This window comes from Cervus canadensis, chromosome 25, assembly GCF_019320065.1.
Source record: "Cervus canadensis isolate Bull #8, Minnesota chromosome 25, ASM1932006v1, whole genome shotgun sequence".
Classification (NCBI taxonomy): domain Eukaryota; kingdom Metazoa; phylum Chordata; class Mammalia; order Artiodactyla; family Cervidae; genus Cervus; species Cervus canadensis.
Window position 1 is genome coordinate 28,269,585 of NC_057410.1, and position 17,188 is coordinate 28,286,772.

The following is a 17,188-nucleotide window of genomic DNA, read 5'->3' on the forward strand; positions in this document are numbered from 1 at the left end:
TAGATTCCACCAAGTCTGAGCAGGGGAGAAAATTGGGCTCAGGGAGCCACTAGATCGCCTCTGTGGAGGGAAAGGAGTTGTACCAGGCCTCTTCTGCCCCAGAATGGAGTAGGGGAGGGGGAGGTGGCAGAAATGGGGGAAGGTCTGCCTTTCCTTTCTGATGGTGATGGGGAAGGGTGTGTACATGCAGATTTGTGCCTCCAGTGTTGCCTTCATTTTCAATGCAACAGCTCATCCTCTGAGTGCTGCCTTGACCTGCTCCCTTCCCTGCCAACTGACCTCTCACCAGTACTGTCCACTGCCCACTAAGGGAATAAGAGCGGGGCATCCAGACATGGGGTGATTACCAGAAATGGTCATTTCTAATGTCCATGTCCATTCCAAGGAGAGTTATACTTTGTGGTTTCCTTGGTCATGTGGTTGATCTGCTTTTCTCACTATGCTTGGCTCAGGTGAGTAATAGCTTCAGTTTCTGTTTCCCAAGATCCCAAGGACTGAGGCAGAGAGCAGTTGGTGACACGGGTTGGGAGAAGGAGTGGCTCGGGCGTGGGTGTTTGTGAGGATGGCCCAAAGCAGAGAGGATTTGCAACTTGGTGACGGAGTGCTTGTGGCCTCCAGAAGGAACAGAGAAGACCCCGCAGTCTAAGCATACCTGATTTTTTTGAAAGCACTATAACCCATACATCCTCATCCTTTGGAGAGCCTGTGTATTTGAGGGAAGGGTGTTGAATGTTTGAGGAAGAGTAGAAAATGGACAGAAGGTCTGATTTTCTCTTGATGGAGCTCTTAGCTTCTGTGGAGTTTAAAAAAAAGGAGGGGGGGGAGTGGCAGATTCCAGGAAAGCCCTGGAACCACCCACATGGGCCTGCTTTATTGTCTGGAACCCCTGCTCTTCTGGCTTTTTCTTAATCAAGAGATTTAGATCACTTGACTTTTCCTTAAATTTTTTTTTGTAATGAAACTTTAATCCTCAGTTACTCTTGGAGTGTATCCTTGACTTTCTGCAAGGAACAGCTCCTTTCCTTTGAAAAGAGAAGAGATGGCTCTGCATTTTTGCTGTTGAATGCAAGGGTGGGGGAGGAGAAGTTTCATCTCCATAAGCTGATGACACCTCGGGCTGCTATGCACAGAACATGGAAGCTTATTAAATAGCTGCTAACTCCCAGCTTCTGGTTGTTTGACTTTTCAATGCATGGTGTTATGTTTTTGTTTATCAGATTTAACTTTTGAGTTACACTTGGCCCAGACCCATGGTAACATCAAGGCGTTTTCCCTAAAGCACAGGCTACTGCAGAGACCCAGAACCACAGGAAGTGGCAAGGCTGGAAAATGCTTATCTCACTCACCCCCAAGCTGATGCCCAGATCATGGAGGCCACTTCTTGCACAGAGTCTTACTGAGACATGGCAGAGCTGATGCTCAAATTTTGATCTCCTGACATTTCAGCCCTGGTGACTTAACCTTTCTTGTAGATGAATGATGTGCCCTAAACTGAATGTTGGCCTACTCTGACTATGACCATGCCCTTGAGACCCACAGAGGTGGGAGAAAGAAGGGGAGGGGGCCAGAAACTTGGAGGAGGCCTGTCTGGTATCAGCCAGCAAACCATAAACAGCAGCCGCCTTGGCACTCAGGAAGGGCCAGCAGTCTCCCTGGAGTTGCAGCCCTTTGGGCCTGAAGTAAGGATTCATCAGAATGCAGGGGACCTTAACTTTCCTTCCAGGGACAGGCTAGGGGATGGGGCAACAGAGGGGGCCAGCAGGTAGAATAATAATGGCTAATCTGTTCTCTAATGGAGAGTTGGAGATGAGTCCAAGAGGGCTGATGTCTACACCTCTGCTCGACCAGCCTGAGTTCACCCAACCATCCCAGGCCTGACATGTTCTGGAGTCCCATCTGGAACTTAGTTGGGGGCAAAGCCAGGAAGAGAAATTTCCTGGAAGTTCTTCCAGAAATTTCCAGCTTGATCTAGTGTCCAGACACACCCAGTGACATCCATGGTCTGAGCCACAAAGAAAGAATCAGAAGTCCTCAGGGTTTGAGACACTGTTGGGCAGGAAAGGGAGGTGTGTGTGTGTGTGTGTGTGTGTGTGTGTGTGTGCACGAAGCAGGAGGGGAGGTGGGCAGAGGGAGCACTGAGCAAAGGCAAATAGGAAGAAGGGTGTGGAGTATATGCCCAACTACATGTCCAGGTGGGATGGTCCCTGGAGGCCTCAGAGAGCAGACTCTTCACGAAGTAGAGCCTGCATCTGAGAAATTGAGCATCCGGGTGGAGGGGTTGTACAGGACTGAGGAGCAAGTGCGGGAAGATGAGCTGGAGGAGACTGTGTCTGGCATAAGGAGCACATGCATATGCTGGGAAATTGTTTGAACCAGGTGGTAGGGGATAAGAGCCATGAGTTTGGGATTCTGGCTGCTGAGGGGATGTGTGTGTGAGGAATGGAGAGAAAGTGGTCATGTGGGAATATGGAGCTGTGGTCAGGACTGAGGGGTCTGAGCTGGAATCAGGCTATGGAAGTGGAGAGGAGGAGGCAGAACCACTGGGGGGGGGGGGGCTGGAAAGGACTGGTCAGCTAGAGATGAAGCAAGTGGGAGCTGAGTGACAGACATGTTGGGGGGTCGGATGTAGTGGGAAGTCCTAATAATGTGCTTTCCCAACATTAAGAAATTTCACAGAAATAGCACTTGGAAAAACAGCATATGTTAAGAAACTGTGTTATGATTATTCTTCATGTTTTTCTTAGAATAATAGCCTTGTTACAAACCCTAAGGCCAGATCCAGAAGGGAGTATGACTGGGGTCATGAAAGTATGGACTTTGGAACACCGGGTCAGCGTCAGGTATGAACACTGCCTATGCACTTGCTGATTGTTCCTAAGACTTTCCCAGAAGGGAACGGCCTGGGGTAAAAACAAGGAGATCTGAACTATGTCAGGGTAGTGTCTTGGGGAAGAAAGATCAAAGAGTTTTGTGGTCTGCCATTAGAAATAAAAGCTGGACTCAGAGTGGACTCTGCATCTCAGGCCAATAGAGGCTGCAGGTGCTCTGACCCATTGCACCAGATTTCGTGTTCTGTCTTCATTCTCCTTGCTCACTCCCAGACCATTAGGGCAACAGTCGGAGACATTGTCGTTCACAAGATCACATGTCTTTGCATAGCAGCAGCATTTATTGAAACACAGATTGAGACAACCCAGAAGGCACGGCACCCACAGACAGTCATAATAAGAGGGAGACCCAGAAAGTGGCCTCCCCTTCTCCATCCCACCTGCTCTGGATTGGACAGATCCCCCCTGCACCGGCAGGGGGCGATCTGGAGCAACCATGGCGTTTTCTTTGAAATCTGTTAAGGTGTATGAATAGCAAGACCTGTCCAAAGTCAAAAGAATTCCCCTCCACAATAGGCCTCTCAACTGGGAGGTCACAGGAGGAGTTTGGCTGGAACAGGTTAACCCAGAAGAAGGCAATCAGTTAGAGAGACAAGCAAAACACAAACCCAGATGACCAAGGGGCAATTCCTTCCTGCAGAGAACTTCCCAGCCAGGAGAAGGGGCCTGCTGGAGTCGGGGCGGCTTCCTCTCAGGTTCTCAGGTTGAGGGAAACCTGGCTGGATGGTTAGGCTTATTCCTTGAGCCAGAGGAAGGCTGAGTTTTCATGATGCCCGGCTTCCCTGGGCGACTGGTAGGGTCCCAGAGAGCTTGGTGAATAACACAAATTGGCCGCGGGGATTTAGGAGTCAAATCTGAGTTGAGTGAAAGGGCTGGGAATGACTCTTTCTAACTGAAGCCTGTTGGAGAACCAGGAAAACAACTCCCTAAAAGGAGAAGGTGGCGCGGAGAGCGGCGGAGGGTCTTTCCCTTGTAGGAACACATGGAAGATTCTGGAAGCAAGCACACATTTTTTTCCATTCACACACCCTTCCGTGCTGGGGGGATGCAGGCGGGGCCTCCGACTCTACGCAAAACGGACAGATCGGCTGCTCCCACAGCTGAAGCTGGAGGCGCGGGGCTGACAGGGGACGCAGGAGTCGGGCGCCAGCACTGTGATGCTGCCCCCGGTGGCCACGGGGCCCGAGGCGATCTGGCGGCCTGCGGTGGTGCTATACGTGAGGCCCCCGCAGGTGACTCCACCGCGGGAGCTGCTGACACCTGTGGGAAGAGAGGGGACAGGGGAGCTGAATGGACCACAGTGATGTCGCCAACCCCAGGACAGGCCCAAAGGGGCTTCTGCATGCATGAGCTTCCTCCTCCCCGATGAGTTTAGTGGTTCATCACTCAGACCCTGTTCTGAGCACCCCAGCCTTCCCTGGCACCCAGGCGAGAAGCAAGCGAGGACCCCCAGATTCAGTGGCAAAGGCGAAGTGAAGTGAAGTCGCTCAGTGGTGTCCGACTCTTTGCGACCCCATGGACTGTAGCCTACCAGGCTCCTCTGTCCATGGGATTTTCCAGGCAAGGGTACTGGAGTGGGTTGTCATTTCCTTCTCCAGGGGCTCTTCCCAACCCAGGGATCGAACCCGGCTGTCCCGCATTGCGGGCAGACGGTTTACCATCTGAGCCACCAGGGCAGCCCAGTGGCAAAGCTGCTGCACCTTTATTTCCCTGGCATGCAGTTCACACATCCACCAGTGGAGGGCGTCCAACGATGCCTTTAATTAGGGCCTCCAGGGAGAAGGGGGCGGAGGGCGGGGCGTGGCAGGGGAGGGAGCAGGGAGCATGAAAGGCCCCCTCCCAGGTTTGGAACTTTCCAGGTCCAGTAGGTTAGGCAGTCCGGCTCAGATCTGCCCATCAATAAAGCCAGTTTTCTGGGGGGGGGGGGGGGAGGTTCAAGCAGGTACTTACAGACATTCACAGAGCCCACTCCTTCGCACAGCCTATGGGAAAGAAGAGTCTGTTTAATTCCAAGCACTGAGCTGGATTCCTTGAGGCAGATTCCTTGAAGCTTGGGCACAGAGGGGGTCCTCCTGTGTACAGATCCAGTTCCCCAGAGGCAGGAAGTGCTCCCTCAGCGTTTGCCTTAAATGCTCATGCTCATTTAACTATTCACTGACCACAGACACAAGGCTTTCTGCTTTTCAGCAGAGGCGAGTGAGGCTACGAACTCCTCGCACTACTTCCAATCGGAATGACTTAGCCCACCCTGGATAGTGCCGATCAGGCTCACAGAGAGCGTTTGAAAGGGCCTGGTAACCAATGAAGAGCTACAGCATAAACTGCATCGACCTTATAATGTACCCTCTTCCAGGGCAGGCCAAGCGGCAAACCTCCTACTGGAAGAGAGTGGATTTCAGAGCGGCAAGTCTTGAATGAGGGTCCTGGCTCTTCTGCTTATTAACTGTGTGGCCCCGAGACAGTCACTGAACGCTGGGCCTTATTTCCTTATCTTTGGATGGGAAAAATGATACCTGGATTGTGAAGATTAAAATGAGCACTGAGCACAGGCCTAATAAAGCATTCATAAATTATTATTACTATTGAAGCCTGAGCTGTACTAGCACTGGGCAAAGATGCAGTTCACACGTGGGTTCAGGGAAATTCACCCCCAGAGGACCAGGGCCTCCTCCTTCTAGACCCCCAAGGGCTTCCTCAGCCTCGTCTCTGCTCCTCAGCCTCACCTCTGCTCCTCGCCCTCCAGCAGGCGTCTGTAGGTGGCAATCTCAATGTCCAGGCCCAGCTTGGAGTTCATCACCTCCTGGTACTCCTTGAGCAGGCAGGCCATGTCCTGCTTGGCCTTCTGCAGGGCCTCCTCCAGCCCGGCCAGCTTGCAGCGGGCATCGTTAAGGGCCGCTTCGCCCTGCTGCTCAGCCTCAGCCACTGCGGCCTCCAGCTTGGTCCGCTGTGGGGAAGGAGATGTGAGGATGGGAAGGTGCAGCCAGGCTCACCTGAGCCGAGGGAGCTGGGGCAAGGATCCCAGAGAAAAGTTAAGTTAACCTCCTACGAGCAGGTAGTTAATGGGACTATGAACACAAGGGAGGTGATGGACACTTTTCATCATTTCCTCTTGATGGTGCTGCAGGGTGGCCAGGAGGAGAACATCAGTGATCTGGCTCATCTCAGCTCCTGTGCTGTGGGAAGTGCCAGGGCCCAGGCACCCTCTCTGGGCCCCTGCTTCCTCATGGGAACACTCTGAGGCCTGATTAGGGGCTAGACCTTTGTTCGTCCACAGGCAAAGGGCCTGGTGCTACAGTCTTCCTGTGCTGGGTATTCAAGCCCTCCCAGAACCCATACCTGGCACTTGGCATTTTCAATCTCAGCTGTCAGCCTCTGGATCAGGCGGTTCAGCTCGTTGATCTCCTCCTTGGTGCGGCGTAGGGTCTCGCCATGCCGGATCACTGTGGCCTTCATCTCCTCACACTGGGAGGAAGCAGAGAGGCTCCTGAGGCTCAGAATGGGACATCTCATCCATTCAGGACAACTTGGATAATTGTGCAGGTTGTACAATGTTCAGCCTGTGCAACTATACATGGTCACCTTGCCCTGACACCCAAATTGAGCTGTCTCTTTCTCACCAATCTTAAAGATCAAAGTCCCCAGACAGAAGAAGCTTTTTCTAATACACACTTCTTATTCTTTCCAGTGCCATGTCTAGGAGGCAGGTGTTATGGACCACTCACCTTGTTGCGGTACCAGGACTCAGCCTCAGCCCGGCTGCGACTGGCAATGTCATCGTACTGAGCCTTAATCTCGGCAACGACACAGTCCATGTTCAGGTCCCGGCTGTTGTCCATCTTCACGATGACCGAGGTGTCTGAGATGTGGGCGTTGAGGATCTGGATCTCCTGGGGGAGCCAAGAGCCAATGCATTTAGTTCTGGTGTCTGGTCTGGGTCACATGCTCTACCTCTGGGGGCTGTCCACTCCTTGGAGGACCCACTGGTCACGCATGATACATGACTCCCACTCGCCTTCATTCACATACAGGTACATCATCAGTGAAGCTGGAAGGGGCTCTAGAGGTTAGCTGGGGACAGCCTGTGACTTAACAAATGGGGAAACTGAATCCCAGTGTGTGAAAAAGGCCTGACTCAAAGTTGTTCAGCAGGGAAGCTGGGGTGTGAATGCCAGGACTAGTGATCTGTCCAGGAATTAAGACCCCTCTCTCACTGGAAACCCACCCTACCCACCCCCTGCACTCCCCTCCCCACATATACACTTTCATATGCATGTAGAGACCTACACGCAGTCAGACCAGCACACAGGCACGCACACTGAGACACAGAGAGACCAGAAGGACAGAGATGCCCAAGCACACACGTGTGGCACAATCCTCGGCGCTTACGTGCACGTGTCTGACAGCCTCACAATACGCCCACTCACATGTGTGTGTGCATGTTCTTCACATGCTATCACCCGCAGGGGGTGAATGTGCACACAGTCTCCGCCCTGGGTCCCCACACCTTCCCTCCCCGCTTCCAGGCTGGTTGGCAGGGGCCGCCTCACCTCGTCATAGAGGCGCTTCAGGAAATTAGACTCCTCCACCAGGGCCTCCACGTTGGCCTCCAGGTCTGACTTTCGCAGGTAGGCACAGTCCACATCCTGGTGGTGGGGTGGAGAGGAGGGGGCGAGCGTGTGGGAGGAGGCCCCGGGAAGGTGGTCTGAGTGGGTGTGGCAAGCCATCCCACTGGAGGTGGTGCGCACAGAGGTGTCGCTCCCTCCCTCCTGCAGCCCAGCCCCCTTACCTTCTTTAGAACCACGAACTCATTCTCCGCTGTGGCCCTCAGAGCCACCTCCTCTTCATACCTGGGTGTGAGAGAGACAGAGGCTGGAGCTGAGGAGTCAGGGTTTGGCAGCCATCCAGGGCAAACTCTTCTGGGGGTCAAATGGGGGTGAACTCTGCAAACGTCATCCCGGTCTCTCCCCACTCTATTTTGTGCATTGTTTGTGGGCTAGCCCTGTCCCAGCCTGGCTTATTCCACCTGAGTCCTGCTGCCTCTGGGATGAGATCAGAGAATGCACACTCCACGCCCAAGTCTATAATCATCTTTCCATTCTAGATCCAAAGAGGGCTGGTGGCACGGGCAGGGAGGACGTGGAGCCCAGGTCAGGAAGGAGAGCGGGAGGAGCAAGAAAGCCGTGGAACCCCACTGGGCTTCCTTACTCCCCTGAAACCAGCTCTAAGACCCATGGGCAGCCAAGGAGTTGAGGGGGAGCCAAAGAATCTTTAGAAACCTAGGCCCCTACTGCCCATCCTCTTGGGTAGCAGGCAGCCCCTCTTGGCAGACAGGCAGGAATCTTCATGAAGCTGCTTCAAGAGGGTTGTGGGCAGAGACGTCCCCCTTCACCCTGTTATCCCAGGCGGTGCCACACTCACTTCTTCTTGTAGCCCTCCAGCACCTCCTGCACGTGGTTGAGCTCCGAGGCCAGCCTCCCGCTGTCGGCCTCCACGCGCTCAGCCTCCCGCCTCAGTGTCTCGATGTAGCCGTTGAACAGGGGCTCCAGGTTGCTCTCGCAGCAGCGCTGGTTCTGGTAGAACTGCCATTTGGTCTCCAGCAGCTTGTTCTGCTGCTCCAGGAAGCGCACCTGCCCGGTGGGAGACAGAGACTCAGAAGGAGCCCCGGGAGGCGTCCGGCTCCCCAGGGCTCCCTCTGCCTCGGCCCCGGCCCCAGTGCCCGTTGAGCAGCTGGGCCGGCAGGGGATTCAGCTGCCGAATCCCTGCGACTTAGGGGGCCTTGCTCCCAGCCCCCCAGGGAGGCACTGTGGGAGGGAGTGGCCCGGGCTTGAGGCCAAAGGTCAGATTCACATCCCAGGTCTGCCACCGTAAAGGCAGCTTGTCTCACCTCTGGGTGCTTGGTTTTCTCATTCCAAAACAGAGATGATAAGAGTACCTTCCTTCAAGTTGTAAAGATTGAGCAAGTTGCTACATGTAAAGTGCTTAGAAGAGTTTCTGACACACAGGAAGTGCTCAACCAATTTAACTATGACTTTAATTACAAGTTCTTCATTTATGCAGCAAACATTTACTGGATATTTACTGTGTGGTCCCAGGGCTTGTGTTAAGATACACACACACACACACACACACACACACACACACACACACATACCCCTTTATCTATGACTGTACCTACCAATCAATTTTATTCAATTCTCACAGCCCTATGGGGGGAGATCTTATTTCCCCTATAGTACAGGAGGGGAAAAGGAGACCCCAAAGTATGAAATGACTAACTTATCGTCTCATAATTAGTCAGGAGTCAGGATCCTATGTTCCTCGAGTCTCCTTCACCTGCCTGTGACCATGATCTATCTGGTTCAGTTCACTCACTCAGTCGTGAGAACCCTATGAACAGTCTGTCTAAGCGGCTCCCTAAGCTCTCAGCTTCAATTTGTTATTAAAAAAAAAATAGAGATGATAATATCTACTCCAGTGAATCATTTCAAGGGTTAACTGAGACTACTAAAGAAAGTGATAATAAGAATGTCCGCCCTACTGTCCCGTCACCCCAGATCGCAGACCTGAGTCTGGTCCTATCTCCTCTGTTGGAGTAAGGCCCTGTGGACAGAGGAGGAGCCCGCACGAAGGCAGGTGCAGCAGGGACCTTTCTGGGAGGCAGCCAGAGGGCAGCTGGGGATTTCTCACCCTCTGCACCCGTGGGTCTCTTCTCGCCAGTCTAGTGGCCTCCCCTCCTCCGTTCTCAGCTCTGCACCCATGAAGCATCCTGGAAAGCCTGGTTGGTTGCCTATCACATCTCCTTGCCCACTACTGTCCTTGGAAGAATGCTAACAGCTAACATTTTCAGCCACTTTCTATGTGCCAGCCCTGATTGCACAGGAGCCCAGCTAATCTTCAAAGCAAACATATGAAGCCGGTTCTATTAAGGGGACAAGCAACACGCCAGAGGATTCGCACTGCGAGGGAGCAGAGGCGGGGAGGTGGGGCGCGGCAGGGCTCTGAGCAGAGCCCCAACTACTTCCCAAGCTGCCCCACCACAGGCCGTCTTTTCTCCCCACTGCCCCTCTGCTCTTCCCGCACGCAGTGCCCAGTGTTTCAGCGGCAGCTCGAATATTCCCATGTTGTCTTGTCTCCGGAAGCGCAAACCCTTTACAGCACAGACTCAATTTGTGGACCATGCTGGGCCGCGGATATAGATATACTTTGCTGGAATTACACAAGAAAAAATAGATCCTTCTGCGCAGATCGGCTTGCATTTCTCTCCCATGGCTGGCGGCCATACGCTGGCTCCCCTACAGACTGGGACCTTCCCAAGGGGAAGGCAGGACCGGGGCCATCTCTGGACCATCCCAGGCTTCACTGACCTTGTCGATGAAGGCAGCGAACCTGCTGTTGAGGTTCTTGATCTGCTCCTTCTCCTCGTGCTTCACGCACTGCGCATTGGGGTCGATCTCCAGGTTGAGGGGCGTGAGGAGGCTCTCATTGACGGACACGGTGGTGATGCAGGGAGGGCTGAGGCCGCCCACGCCGCCGGAGCGGTACCCGAAGCTGCGGCTGCAGGAACCAGCACGGAAGCCGCCCACCGCTATGCGGGGCCCACAGGAGCCCAGGGCCGAGACGCTGCGGCTGCCGAAGCCCGTCAGCCCCCGGTAGCAGGACACCCCTCGGTAAGGGGCGGCGGTGATGCAGCAGCGGCTGCCCGTTTTGGGGGCCACAGCCGAGCAGGAGCTGAAGGTCCTGGTGACGGAATATCCTGGACTGATCCTGTAGGAACGGCACGACATGGTGTGGATCTGAGTGGATGGAGGTTTGAGCAAGGGAGTGTCGAGGGCGGCGGGTGCGCTGGGTAGGATGCTTCTGGACCCTCTGATCTTCCTTGGTCCTTTTATTGGTGGGGAGAGCTGGGGTTGGCTGCATAAAAGAAGTGAAAAGCCATTTTATGTTGTTTATTGGCTTGGGGAGTTTGCCAACAACTCCCCAAAGACTCGTCTTAAAGGTGAGCTCAGCGGTGACTCCCGGCCTCCGTAAAAGTATTGAAGATGTTATTAGGGACACTGAGCGTTTGCACTTTTCATCTTCAAAGCTCGTTTACATACATTAAGCTAATTAATTTTCTCGCAGTCTCCTTGTCAGATGGCCTCAACCCACACCTGGAGACGGGTTTGAACACAGCAGTCTGGAGTGGCTGAGGTTGGGGTAGGGACTGGGGCCACCATCTCCAGGGAGAAGTTCTAGGGCCCCAGGTTGGGGGAGACCACCAGAGATGATCACCTCTGTCCTCCGGGCTCCATGCAGGATACATTCTTGGGTATATCGTTGTGTTTCAGGGGCGGATAGATCAAGAGAGCCCAAACCCACTCAGGCAGCATGGCTTGAAGGTGGGTCAGGTCCAGAGGCCATTTGGTCATGCTCCCTGCAGGGCAGAGGCTTGAGCCCATGGTCTTCTAGAACCTTCTGGATTCCAGCCTGAAAAGTTCTGTTCCAGGACCTTCATTTCTCACCCACAAAACTGCAAACCACTTAACTCTCAGTGGCCACAATAATGGCCTCTTGTGGATAATGGGAGGCCTCCCTTTAGACACTTTCTCTGACTTGACTGAAAGGATGGGAGAGCCCAGTTCCGGGAGACCCCTGCTGCTTCGAACTTGCTCTGGACACTATCTCTTGGCTCTTTAAGAAGAAACAGGTCCTGTGAGTCCCAGTTCCTTCCAAGATCACCAGCCAGGAGAGGGGCTCACCCTGTTTGCCAGCCCCGGAATTGTCACTCCTGGAAGAACATTCAGAGACTGCTCTGCACAGAGACGGGGGAGGAAGGTGGCTTTTCTTGTCTGAGGACATTGTGATTTCTGGCTCCCATGGGCTCTGAAATTTTGGCTCTTTCTAAAGTCCCCACTTCCCTATGTGTCCTGGGGCCACTTATTAACATAATGATGGCTATTCTTTAATGTTCATTGAGTACAGACTTGGGGATGTCGTCTGTGCCCCAAGGGAGGCTCACCAGGCCCCGGAGGGGTTAGGAACTTCAGGAAGAAGGGCAGAGCAACTTCCTCTGAGGGTGACAACTCCTCCACGAAGCCTGCCAGAACTGAATGATGTCCCTGTGCCGCTGTTCCTGAATCCTCCCTAGACGCCCCACTTTCTATCCTGGGTCTGCCCTTGTCTTCACAGCCAGACCCACTGCAGGTGTTTGTCCAGCACCAGGCTGGCTGGTCTCTATCTCCACATCCCACACCTGTCCTTCCGAGGAGGGCAGAGGCCTTGGGGAAGCGAGGAGCAGGTGGCCTCAGCTGGCACCAAATATCTTCAGATCATAGTCACCCATGGTGAAGCAGTGGGCATTTAGCAACCTGGGCAATGGAGTCCAAATCAGAGGACCTGGTTTAAGTGCCAGTCTGGACATTTCCTAGCTGTGTGGCTCTGGGGACATTCTTAACCTCTCTGAGCTTCTGTTTCCTTGGCTATAATGTGGGATTCATTCTTATCTTCCAGGGTTGTTGAAGGGATTAAATGGATAATACACAAGAATGTACCTTGGGGACCAAAAGGGTCTGTTTAAGGGAAAGGAACACTTCCTACCAGAAATACCCCTGCTCCCCTGTCCCCGCACCTTCTCACTCAGCAGAGAGTGGGCCTGCTCCTTGCCCCACTCACTGGCTTCACTTCCTCTGCACATTTATGATTTCATAATCCTTTTAACCCTGCTTTTAATGCTTTCTTTAACCTGATTTCACTAGTGTAAAAATTTGAGGGTGGAGTCTGGGGTGGGTAGAGGAGGCTATACTGGGGATCAAGGAAAGGATGGTTTCCCAGCCCCTACCTCTTAAGTGGGGGCCCTGCTGGCCTGGATCCAAGGGTGTATTCTTGTGCCTTGACCAGAGGGTGGTGTATACCTGGAGTGGCGTGGTGGGGCCAAGAGGGCCTTTGTTGCTTTGAAGGGGAGGAGGGTCGGAGCCGAGCATGGGAGATGGAGGATGGGTGGGTCCTCCACTTTGTCAGCCTGGAAAGCCCATTGAAGCTCACCTGCGTCTCAACTCGTGTAAGCTCAGCTCTCCTTCAGCTTATTGAAGGGATGGAAGACCCATTTCTGCCTCTTGGCAGCAGAAACGAGTGGAGGCTTTGGTCCAGAGGGAGATGCCTGTGTCAGCTGTACCCCATGCCCCCAGCACACACACACACACACACACACACACACACACATATGCCTCCACCTCAAACTGGGCCTGAGCACTGAGGATGAGAAAGGGGAACCAGGGCCTCAGGAGACCTGGGAATGACACACTTCAGAAATAAGAGACCCATCTAGGATCAGCAGGACGACTCAGAACAAGGGTGAGAGCCCCTGGGCGGGTGTGCTGGGAGTGAGGGCAGGCCCTGCCAGGTACAAGGATGTGCCTGTGGGTGCTGGGTGAAGTTTGCATTACTGCAGGTGGCAGCAGAGCCCAGAGCTAGTGGGGTCTGCTGCGGAAGACCATCCACATGGTGCTTTAGATTGAAGGGACTGGGCTGGAGGGGGAGGCTGAGTCCTTATGGGACTGTTTCGGGGTCATCCCAGGCAAGTGAGAAACTCACAGATCAGGTCAGTACAGCACCCTGGGGAGTTTGTGTAGACCCGTGGGGAAACAATGGAAACAGTGGCAGACTTTATTTTTCTGGGCTCCAAAATCACCGCAGATGGTGACTGCAGCCATGAAATTAAAAGACGCTTGCTCCTTGGAAGAAAAGCTATGACCAACCTAGACAGCATATTAAAAAGCAGAGACATTACTTTGCCAACAAGTTCTGCCTAGTCAAGGCTATGGTTTTTCCAGTGGTCATGTATGGGTGTGAGAGTTGGACTATAAAGAAAGCAGAGGGCCAAAAAATTGATGCTTTTGAACTGTGGTGTTGGAGAAGACTCTTGAGAGTCCCTTGGACTACAAGGAGATCCAACAAATCCATCCTAAAGGAGATCAGTCTTGAGTGTTCATTGGAAGGAATGATGTTGAAGCTGAAACTCCAGTACTTTGGCCACCTGATGCGAAGAGCTGACTCACTGGAAAAGACCCTGATGGTGGGAAAGATTGAAAGCAGGGGGAGAAGGGGACGACAGAGGATGAGATGGTTGGATGGTATCACTGACTCAATGGAGATGAGTTTGGGCAAACTCCGGGAATTGGTGATGGACAAGGAAGCCTGGTGTGCTGCAGTCCATGGGGTTGCAAAGAGTCGGATACAGCTGAGCAACTGAACTGAACTGATTGGATCTGGGCCTTTGCCATCTGGTCCTATCCCAGGGAGGGCAGAGAATCCATAGAACCACACCCATCTCTACCCGTCCCCCCAAGCAGTTGGCTTAGTGAGACCAGATCCTTGTCTGGGTGCTGGGGTGGGAGCCAGACCCCCTTTTACTGGCCTTCTCCTGCCTTACTGCCCACATGTGCCCTATAGTTTTCCTACACCCCTTTCCCTATCTCCAAGTCTTCTCCCCTGTCACACCTTTGCCTGAAATGTCCCAGAACAGCTGGCCACTTCCTCCAGGAAGCCTTTGGGGACTAGTCAGAGGGAGACTGTCATTTCTCCTCCTCTGTCTCAACAGCAGTACACCAATACCCTTCCTGGGGCTCCCCAGGTAACTCCAGTTATTCTCCTTCACATCCTTTTGTCCTGGTTGCTGGCTTTCATCACCCCTTTGGTTCTGTCCCCTCCTGCACTCACACCTTGTGAAGGCCACACCCAATATCAGGAATGTCCACTTGAGAACCCATGGCCCTCCCATAATTTAAAATGCTCCTGAGAGGCCACTTCTTCCAGGAAGTCTTCAAAAGCTAATTGGATGAGAGGTTTTCTACTCCACCCTGGAGTCCCTGGCAGCTTCCTTGACTCCTGAAGTCTCCTGGGCTTTCCCCAGAGGCATCACTGCTCAAACTCACACGTGCCACAGATGCTCCATCTTCCTCCCACATGTTACCTAAGCTGGGATGCTTTCCGGGGCCACACGTGCTCTTCTCTACACCAGGGGTCATGATTTAACTTCCCTTCTGCTCTCTTTCCTGTGCTTACAATTTCCTTGCTGCTAGGAGGGCTTCCTGGACTTATCCAAAGATAGGGGAGTGCTGATACCTTCTCATCTTATCCTGTTTGTCCTAGAGCTGCCTGTTGACCCTTATAGTTTCATATATGTATCTGCTGGGGTTCTCAGAGGCCATCTCACTGTCCTTCTTGGATAGTGGGATTCTCTGGGATTGATCCTGATGGCTCCCTATGGGCCTGCGATGAGCAGGGCGTTGGTAGTTTCCCACTCAGATCATCTACCTTGGGCATTGCCCATCATCTCTGCTGGTCTTCTCCACACTTTATTATGTGTCCAGATCTATGCCACCTCCTGGTAGTGGGACACAGTTCTGGGAGGGTCTTTTAGCCCTAAGGCAGTTTCTCTGGCTTTTGCAAGACCTGAGTGTGACTCAGAGACCCTCTGCGAGAGTAGTGAGGCCAGAGCAACAGGGAGGCATTGGATGAATGCTGGACCCTCCCCAGTGCATCTGGGGGCTGGGCCCTTCATCCAGCTGGCAAAGCTGCTCCTTGCACCACCCCATCTTTCCTCTGATGGGCTTCCCTGCTAGGAACTCTAGACGTTTCTCCCAAAGCCTGTCCACATGCCTTCCTGCAGGCAGCTTTCTCTGGTGGCTTTACTGTTTCCTGATGACTGCTTTGGGTCAGAGCAGATGCTCGGTAAATACAGAGCCTCGAATTTCAAAACTGGACCATATTAATGGTTTTGAAGTTTTCTTCCTCTTCTCCTCCTAGTTACCTCCTCTCCCCATCCCTTTCCCCTCTTCTTCTCTTCCTCGTCCTCCTTCTCCTCTCCTTCTGTAGCAGTAGAATCATTTCTCTAAATCTTAGGAGGAAAGCAGCTATATAAATCTCTCTCTATATATATCTATTCAGTTATAAAACAGGTAAGATGGACATGCTGGCCTCTTTGCTTGCTTTGGCCCCCTCTACTTCAATGATCCCCTTAAGACATTGAGCTGTGACACTCCTCTGCTCAAATGCCCAGATAATTCTCCATTTCACTCAAAGTAAAAAAAAATAAAAGAAAAAGAAAAAGTCCAAATGCTGCACTGCCTGTCCTTGTTATTACAGTTTCAATTCATCCCCTTGTTCCGGGCACCCAGTCTGGCCTCCCTCTGCTCCTCAGACACACACACTGCCTCCTCCTCACCCAGAGCCTTTGCCCTGACTGGCCTTTCTTCCCTGAATGCCCTTCCCTCTGCCACATGGCTTGCACTGTTGCCTCCGGCATTGTGGGTCTTTGCTCAGATACAGTCTCTCAAAGAGGTTTCTCTGGCATTTAAAAAAAAAAAAGGCAGCCTGCCTTTCCCTCTTATAGCATTCTCCACCCAGCTTATCTGGCTCTAATTTCTTTTTCTCCATAGCACTAAACACCTTGTAACATACTGTAATTGACTTGTTTATTCTATTTCTTGATTATTATCAGTTTTCTCTCACTCCAAAATAAACTCTATGGAAGCAGGAATTTTGACTGTTTTTGCTCATTGATGGTTCCCAAGCACTTAGAACAGTGTTAGGAATATAGTAAGTGCCCAATAAATATTTGTGGACTGAATGAATGTGCAAACGAATAGGTGTTTTGGATACTTTGAATATTTTATGCTTGGCAGAAAATGCCACAGATGGGAAGCACTGGCCCTTGAGCCCCAAGGAGCATACTTGGTATGAAAAGCATGGAACTCAGAACCCTCCATGGCTCTTTTCTGCTTCAAGGCTGTGGTTTTCTGAGTGTCTGTGAGAACCAAAACCGACAGAGACACAGAATGGTGAAAACAGCACTGTGGTGGGCTGGTGAATGAGGGATGGATTCCTTTTCTTAAAGTTGCTATTCAGTGTTGCAGTGTTTGTGTCCTAAACACAATTTTGGAGGAAAAAATTTGTTTTTAAAAGACTTCCCTCTCATAACACAGGGAACTACACTCAACATTTAGATGGGGAAACAATGGAAACAATGACAGACTGTATTTTCTTGGGCTCCAAAATCACTGCAGATGGTGACTGCAGCCATGATGTTAAAAGACGCTTGCTCCTTGGAAGAAAAGCTATGACCAACCTAGACAGCATATTAAAAAGCAGCATTACTTTGCTGATTAAGGTCTGTATAGTCAAAGCTATGGTTTTTCCAGTAATCATGTATGGATGTGAGAGTTGGGCCATAAAGAAAGCTGAGCACCGAAGAATTGATGCTTTTGAACTGTGGTGCTGGAGAAGACAGACTCTTGAGAGTCCCTTGGACTGCAAGGAGATCA

The 17,188-nt window shown here is 52.3% G+C and overlaps 1 protein-coding gene across 1 annotated transcript; it reads right to left on the reverse strand.

Annotated features, from left to right (window-relative positions):
* Positions 1-3,146: 3,146 nt before the first annotated feature.
* Positions 3,147-10,756, reverse strand: LOC122427545 (keratin, type II microfibrillar, component 5). Its single transcript, XM_043447096.1, has 9 exons — positions 10,253-10,756; positions 8,307-8,515; positions 7,675-7,735; positions 7,436-7,531; positions 6,611-6,775; positions 6,225-6,350; positions 5,612-5,832; positions 4,839-4,870; positions 3,147-4,148 (listed from the first exon to the last, which is right to left on the reverse strand). Exons 1-9 carry the CDS (start codon positions 10,670-10,672, stop codon positions 3,955-3,957), a joined length of 1,524 nt encoding a protein of 507 aa, XP_043303031.1. The 5' UTR covers positions 10,673-10,756; the 3' UTR covers positions 3,147-3,954.
* Between the last annotated feature and the right edge of the window lie 6,432 nt (positions 10,757-17,188).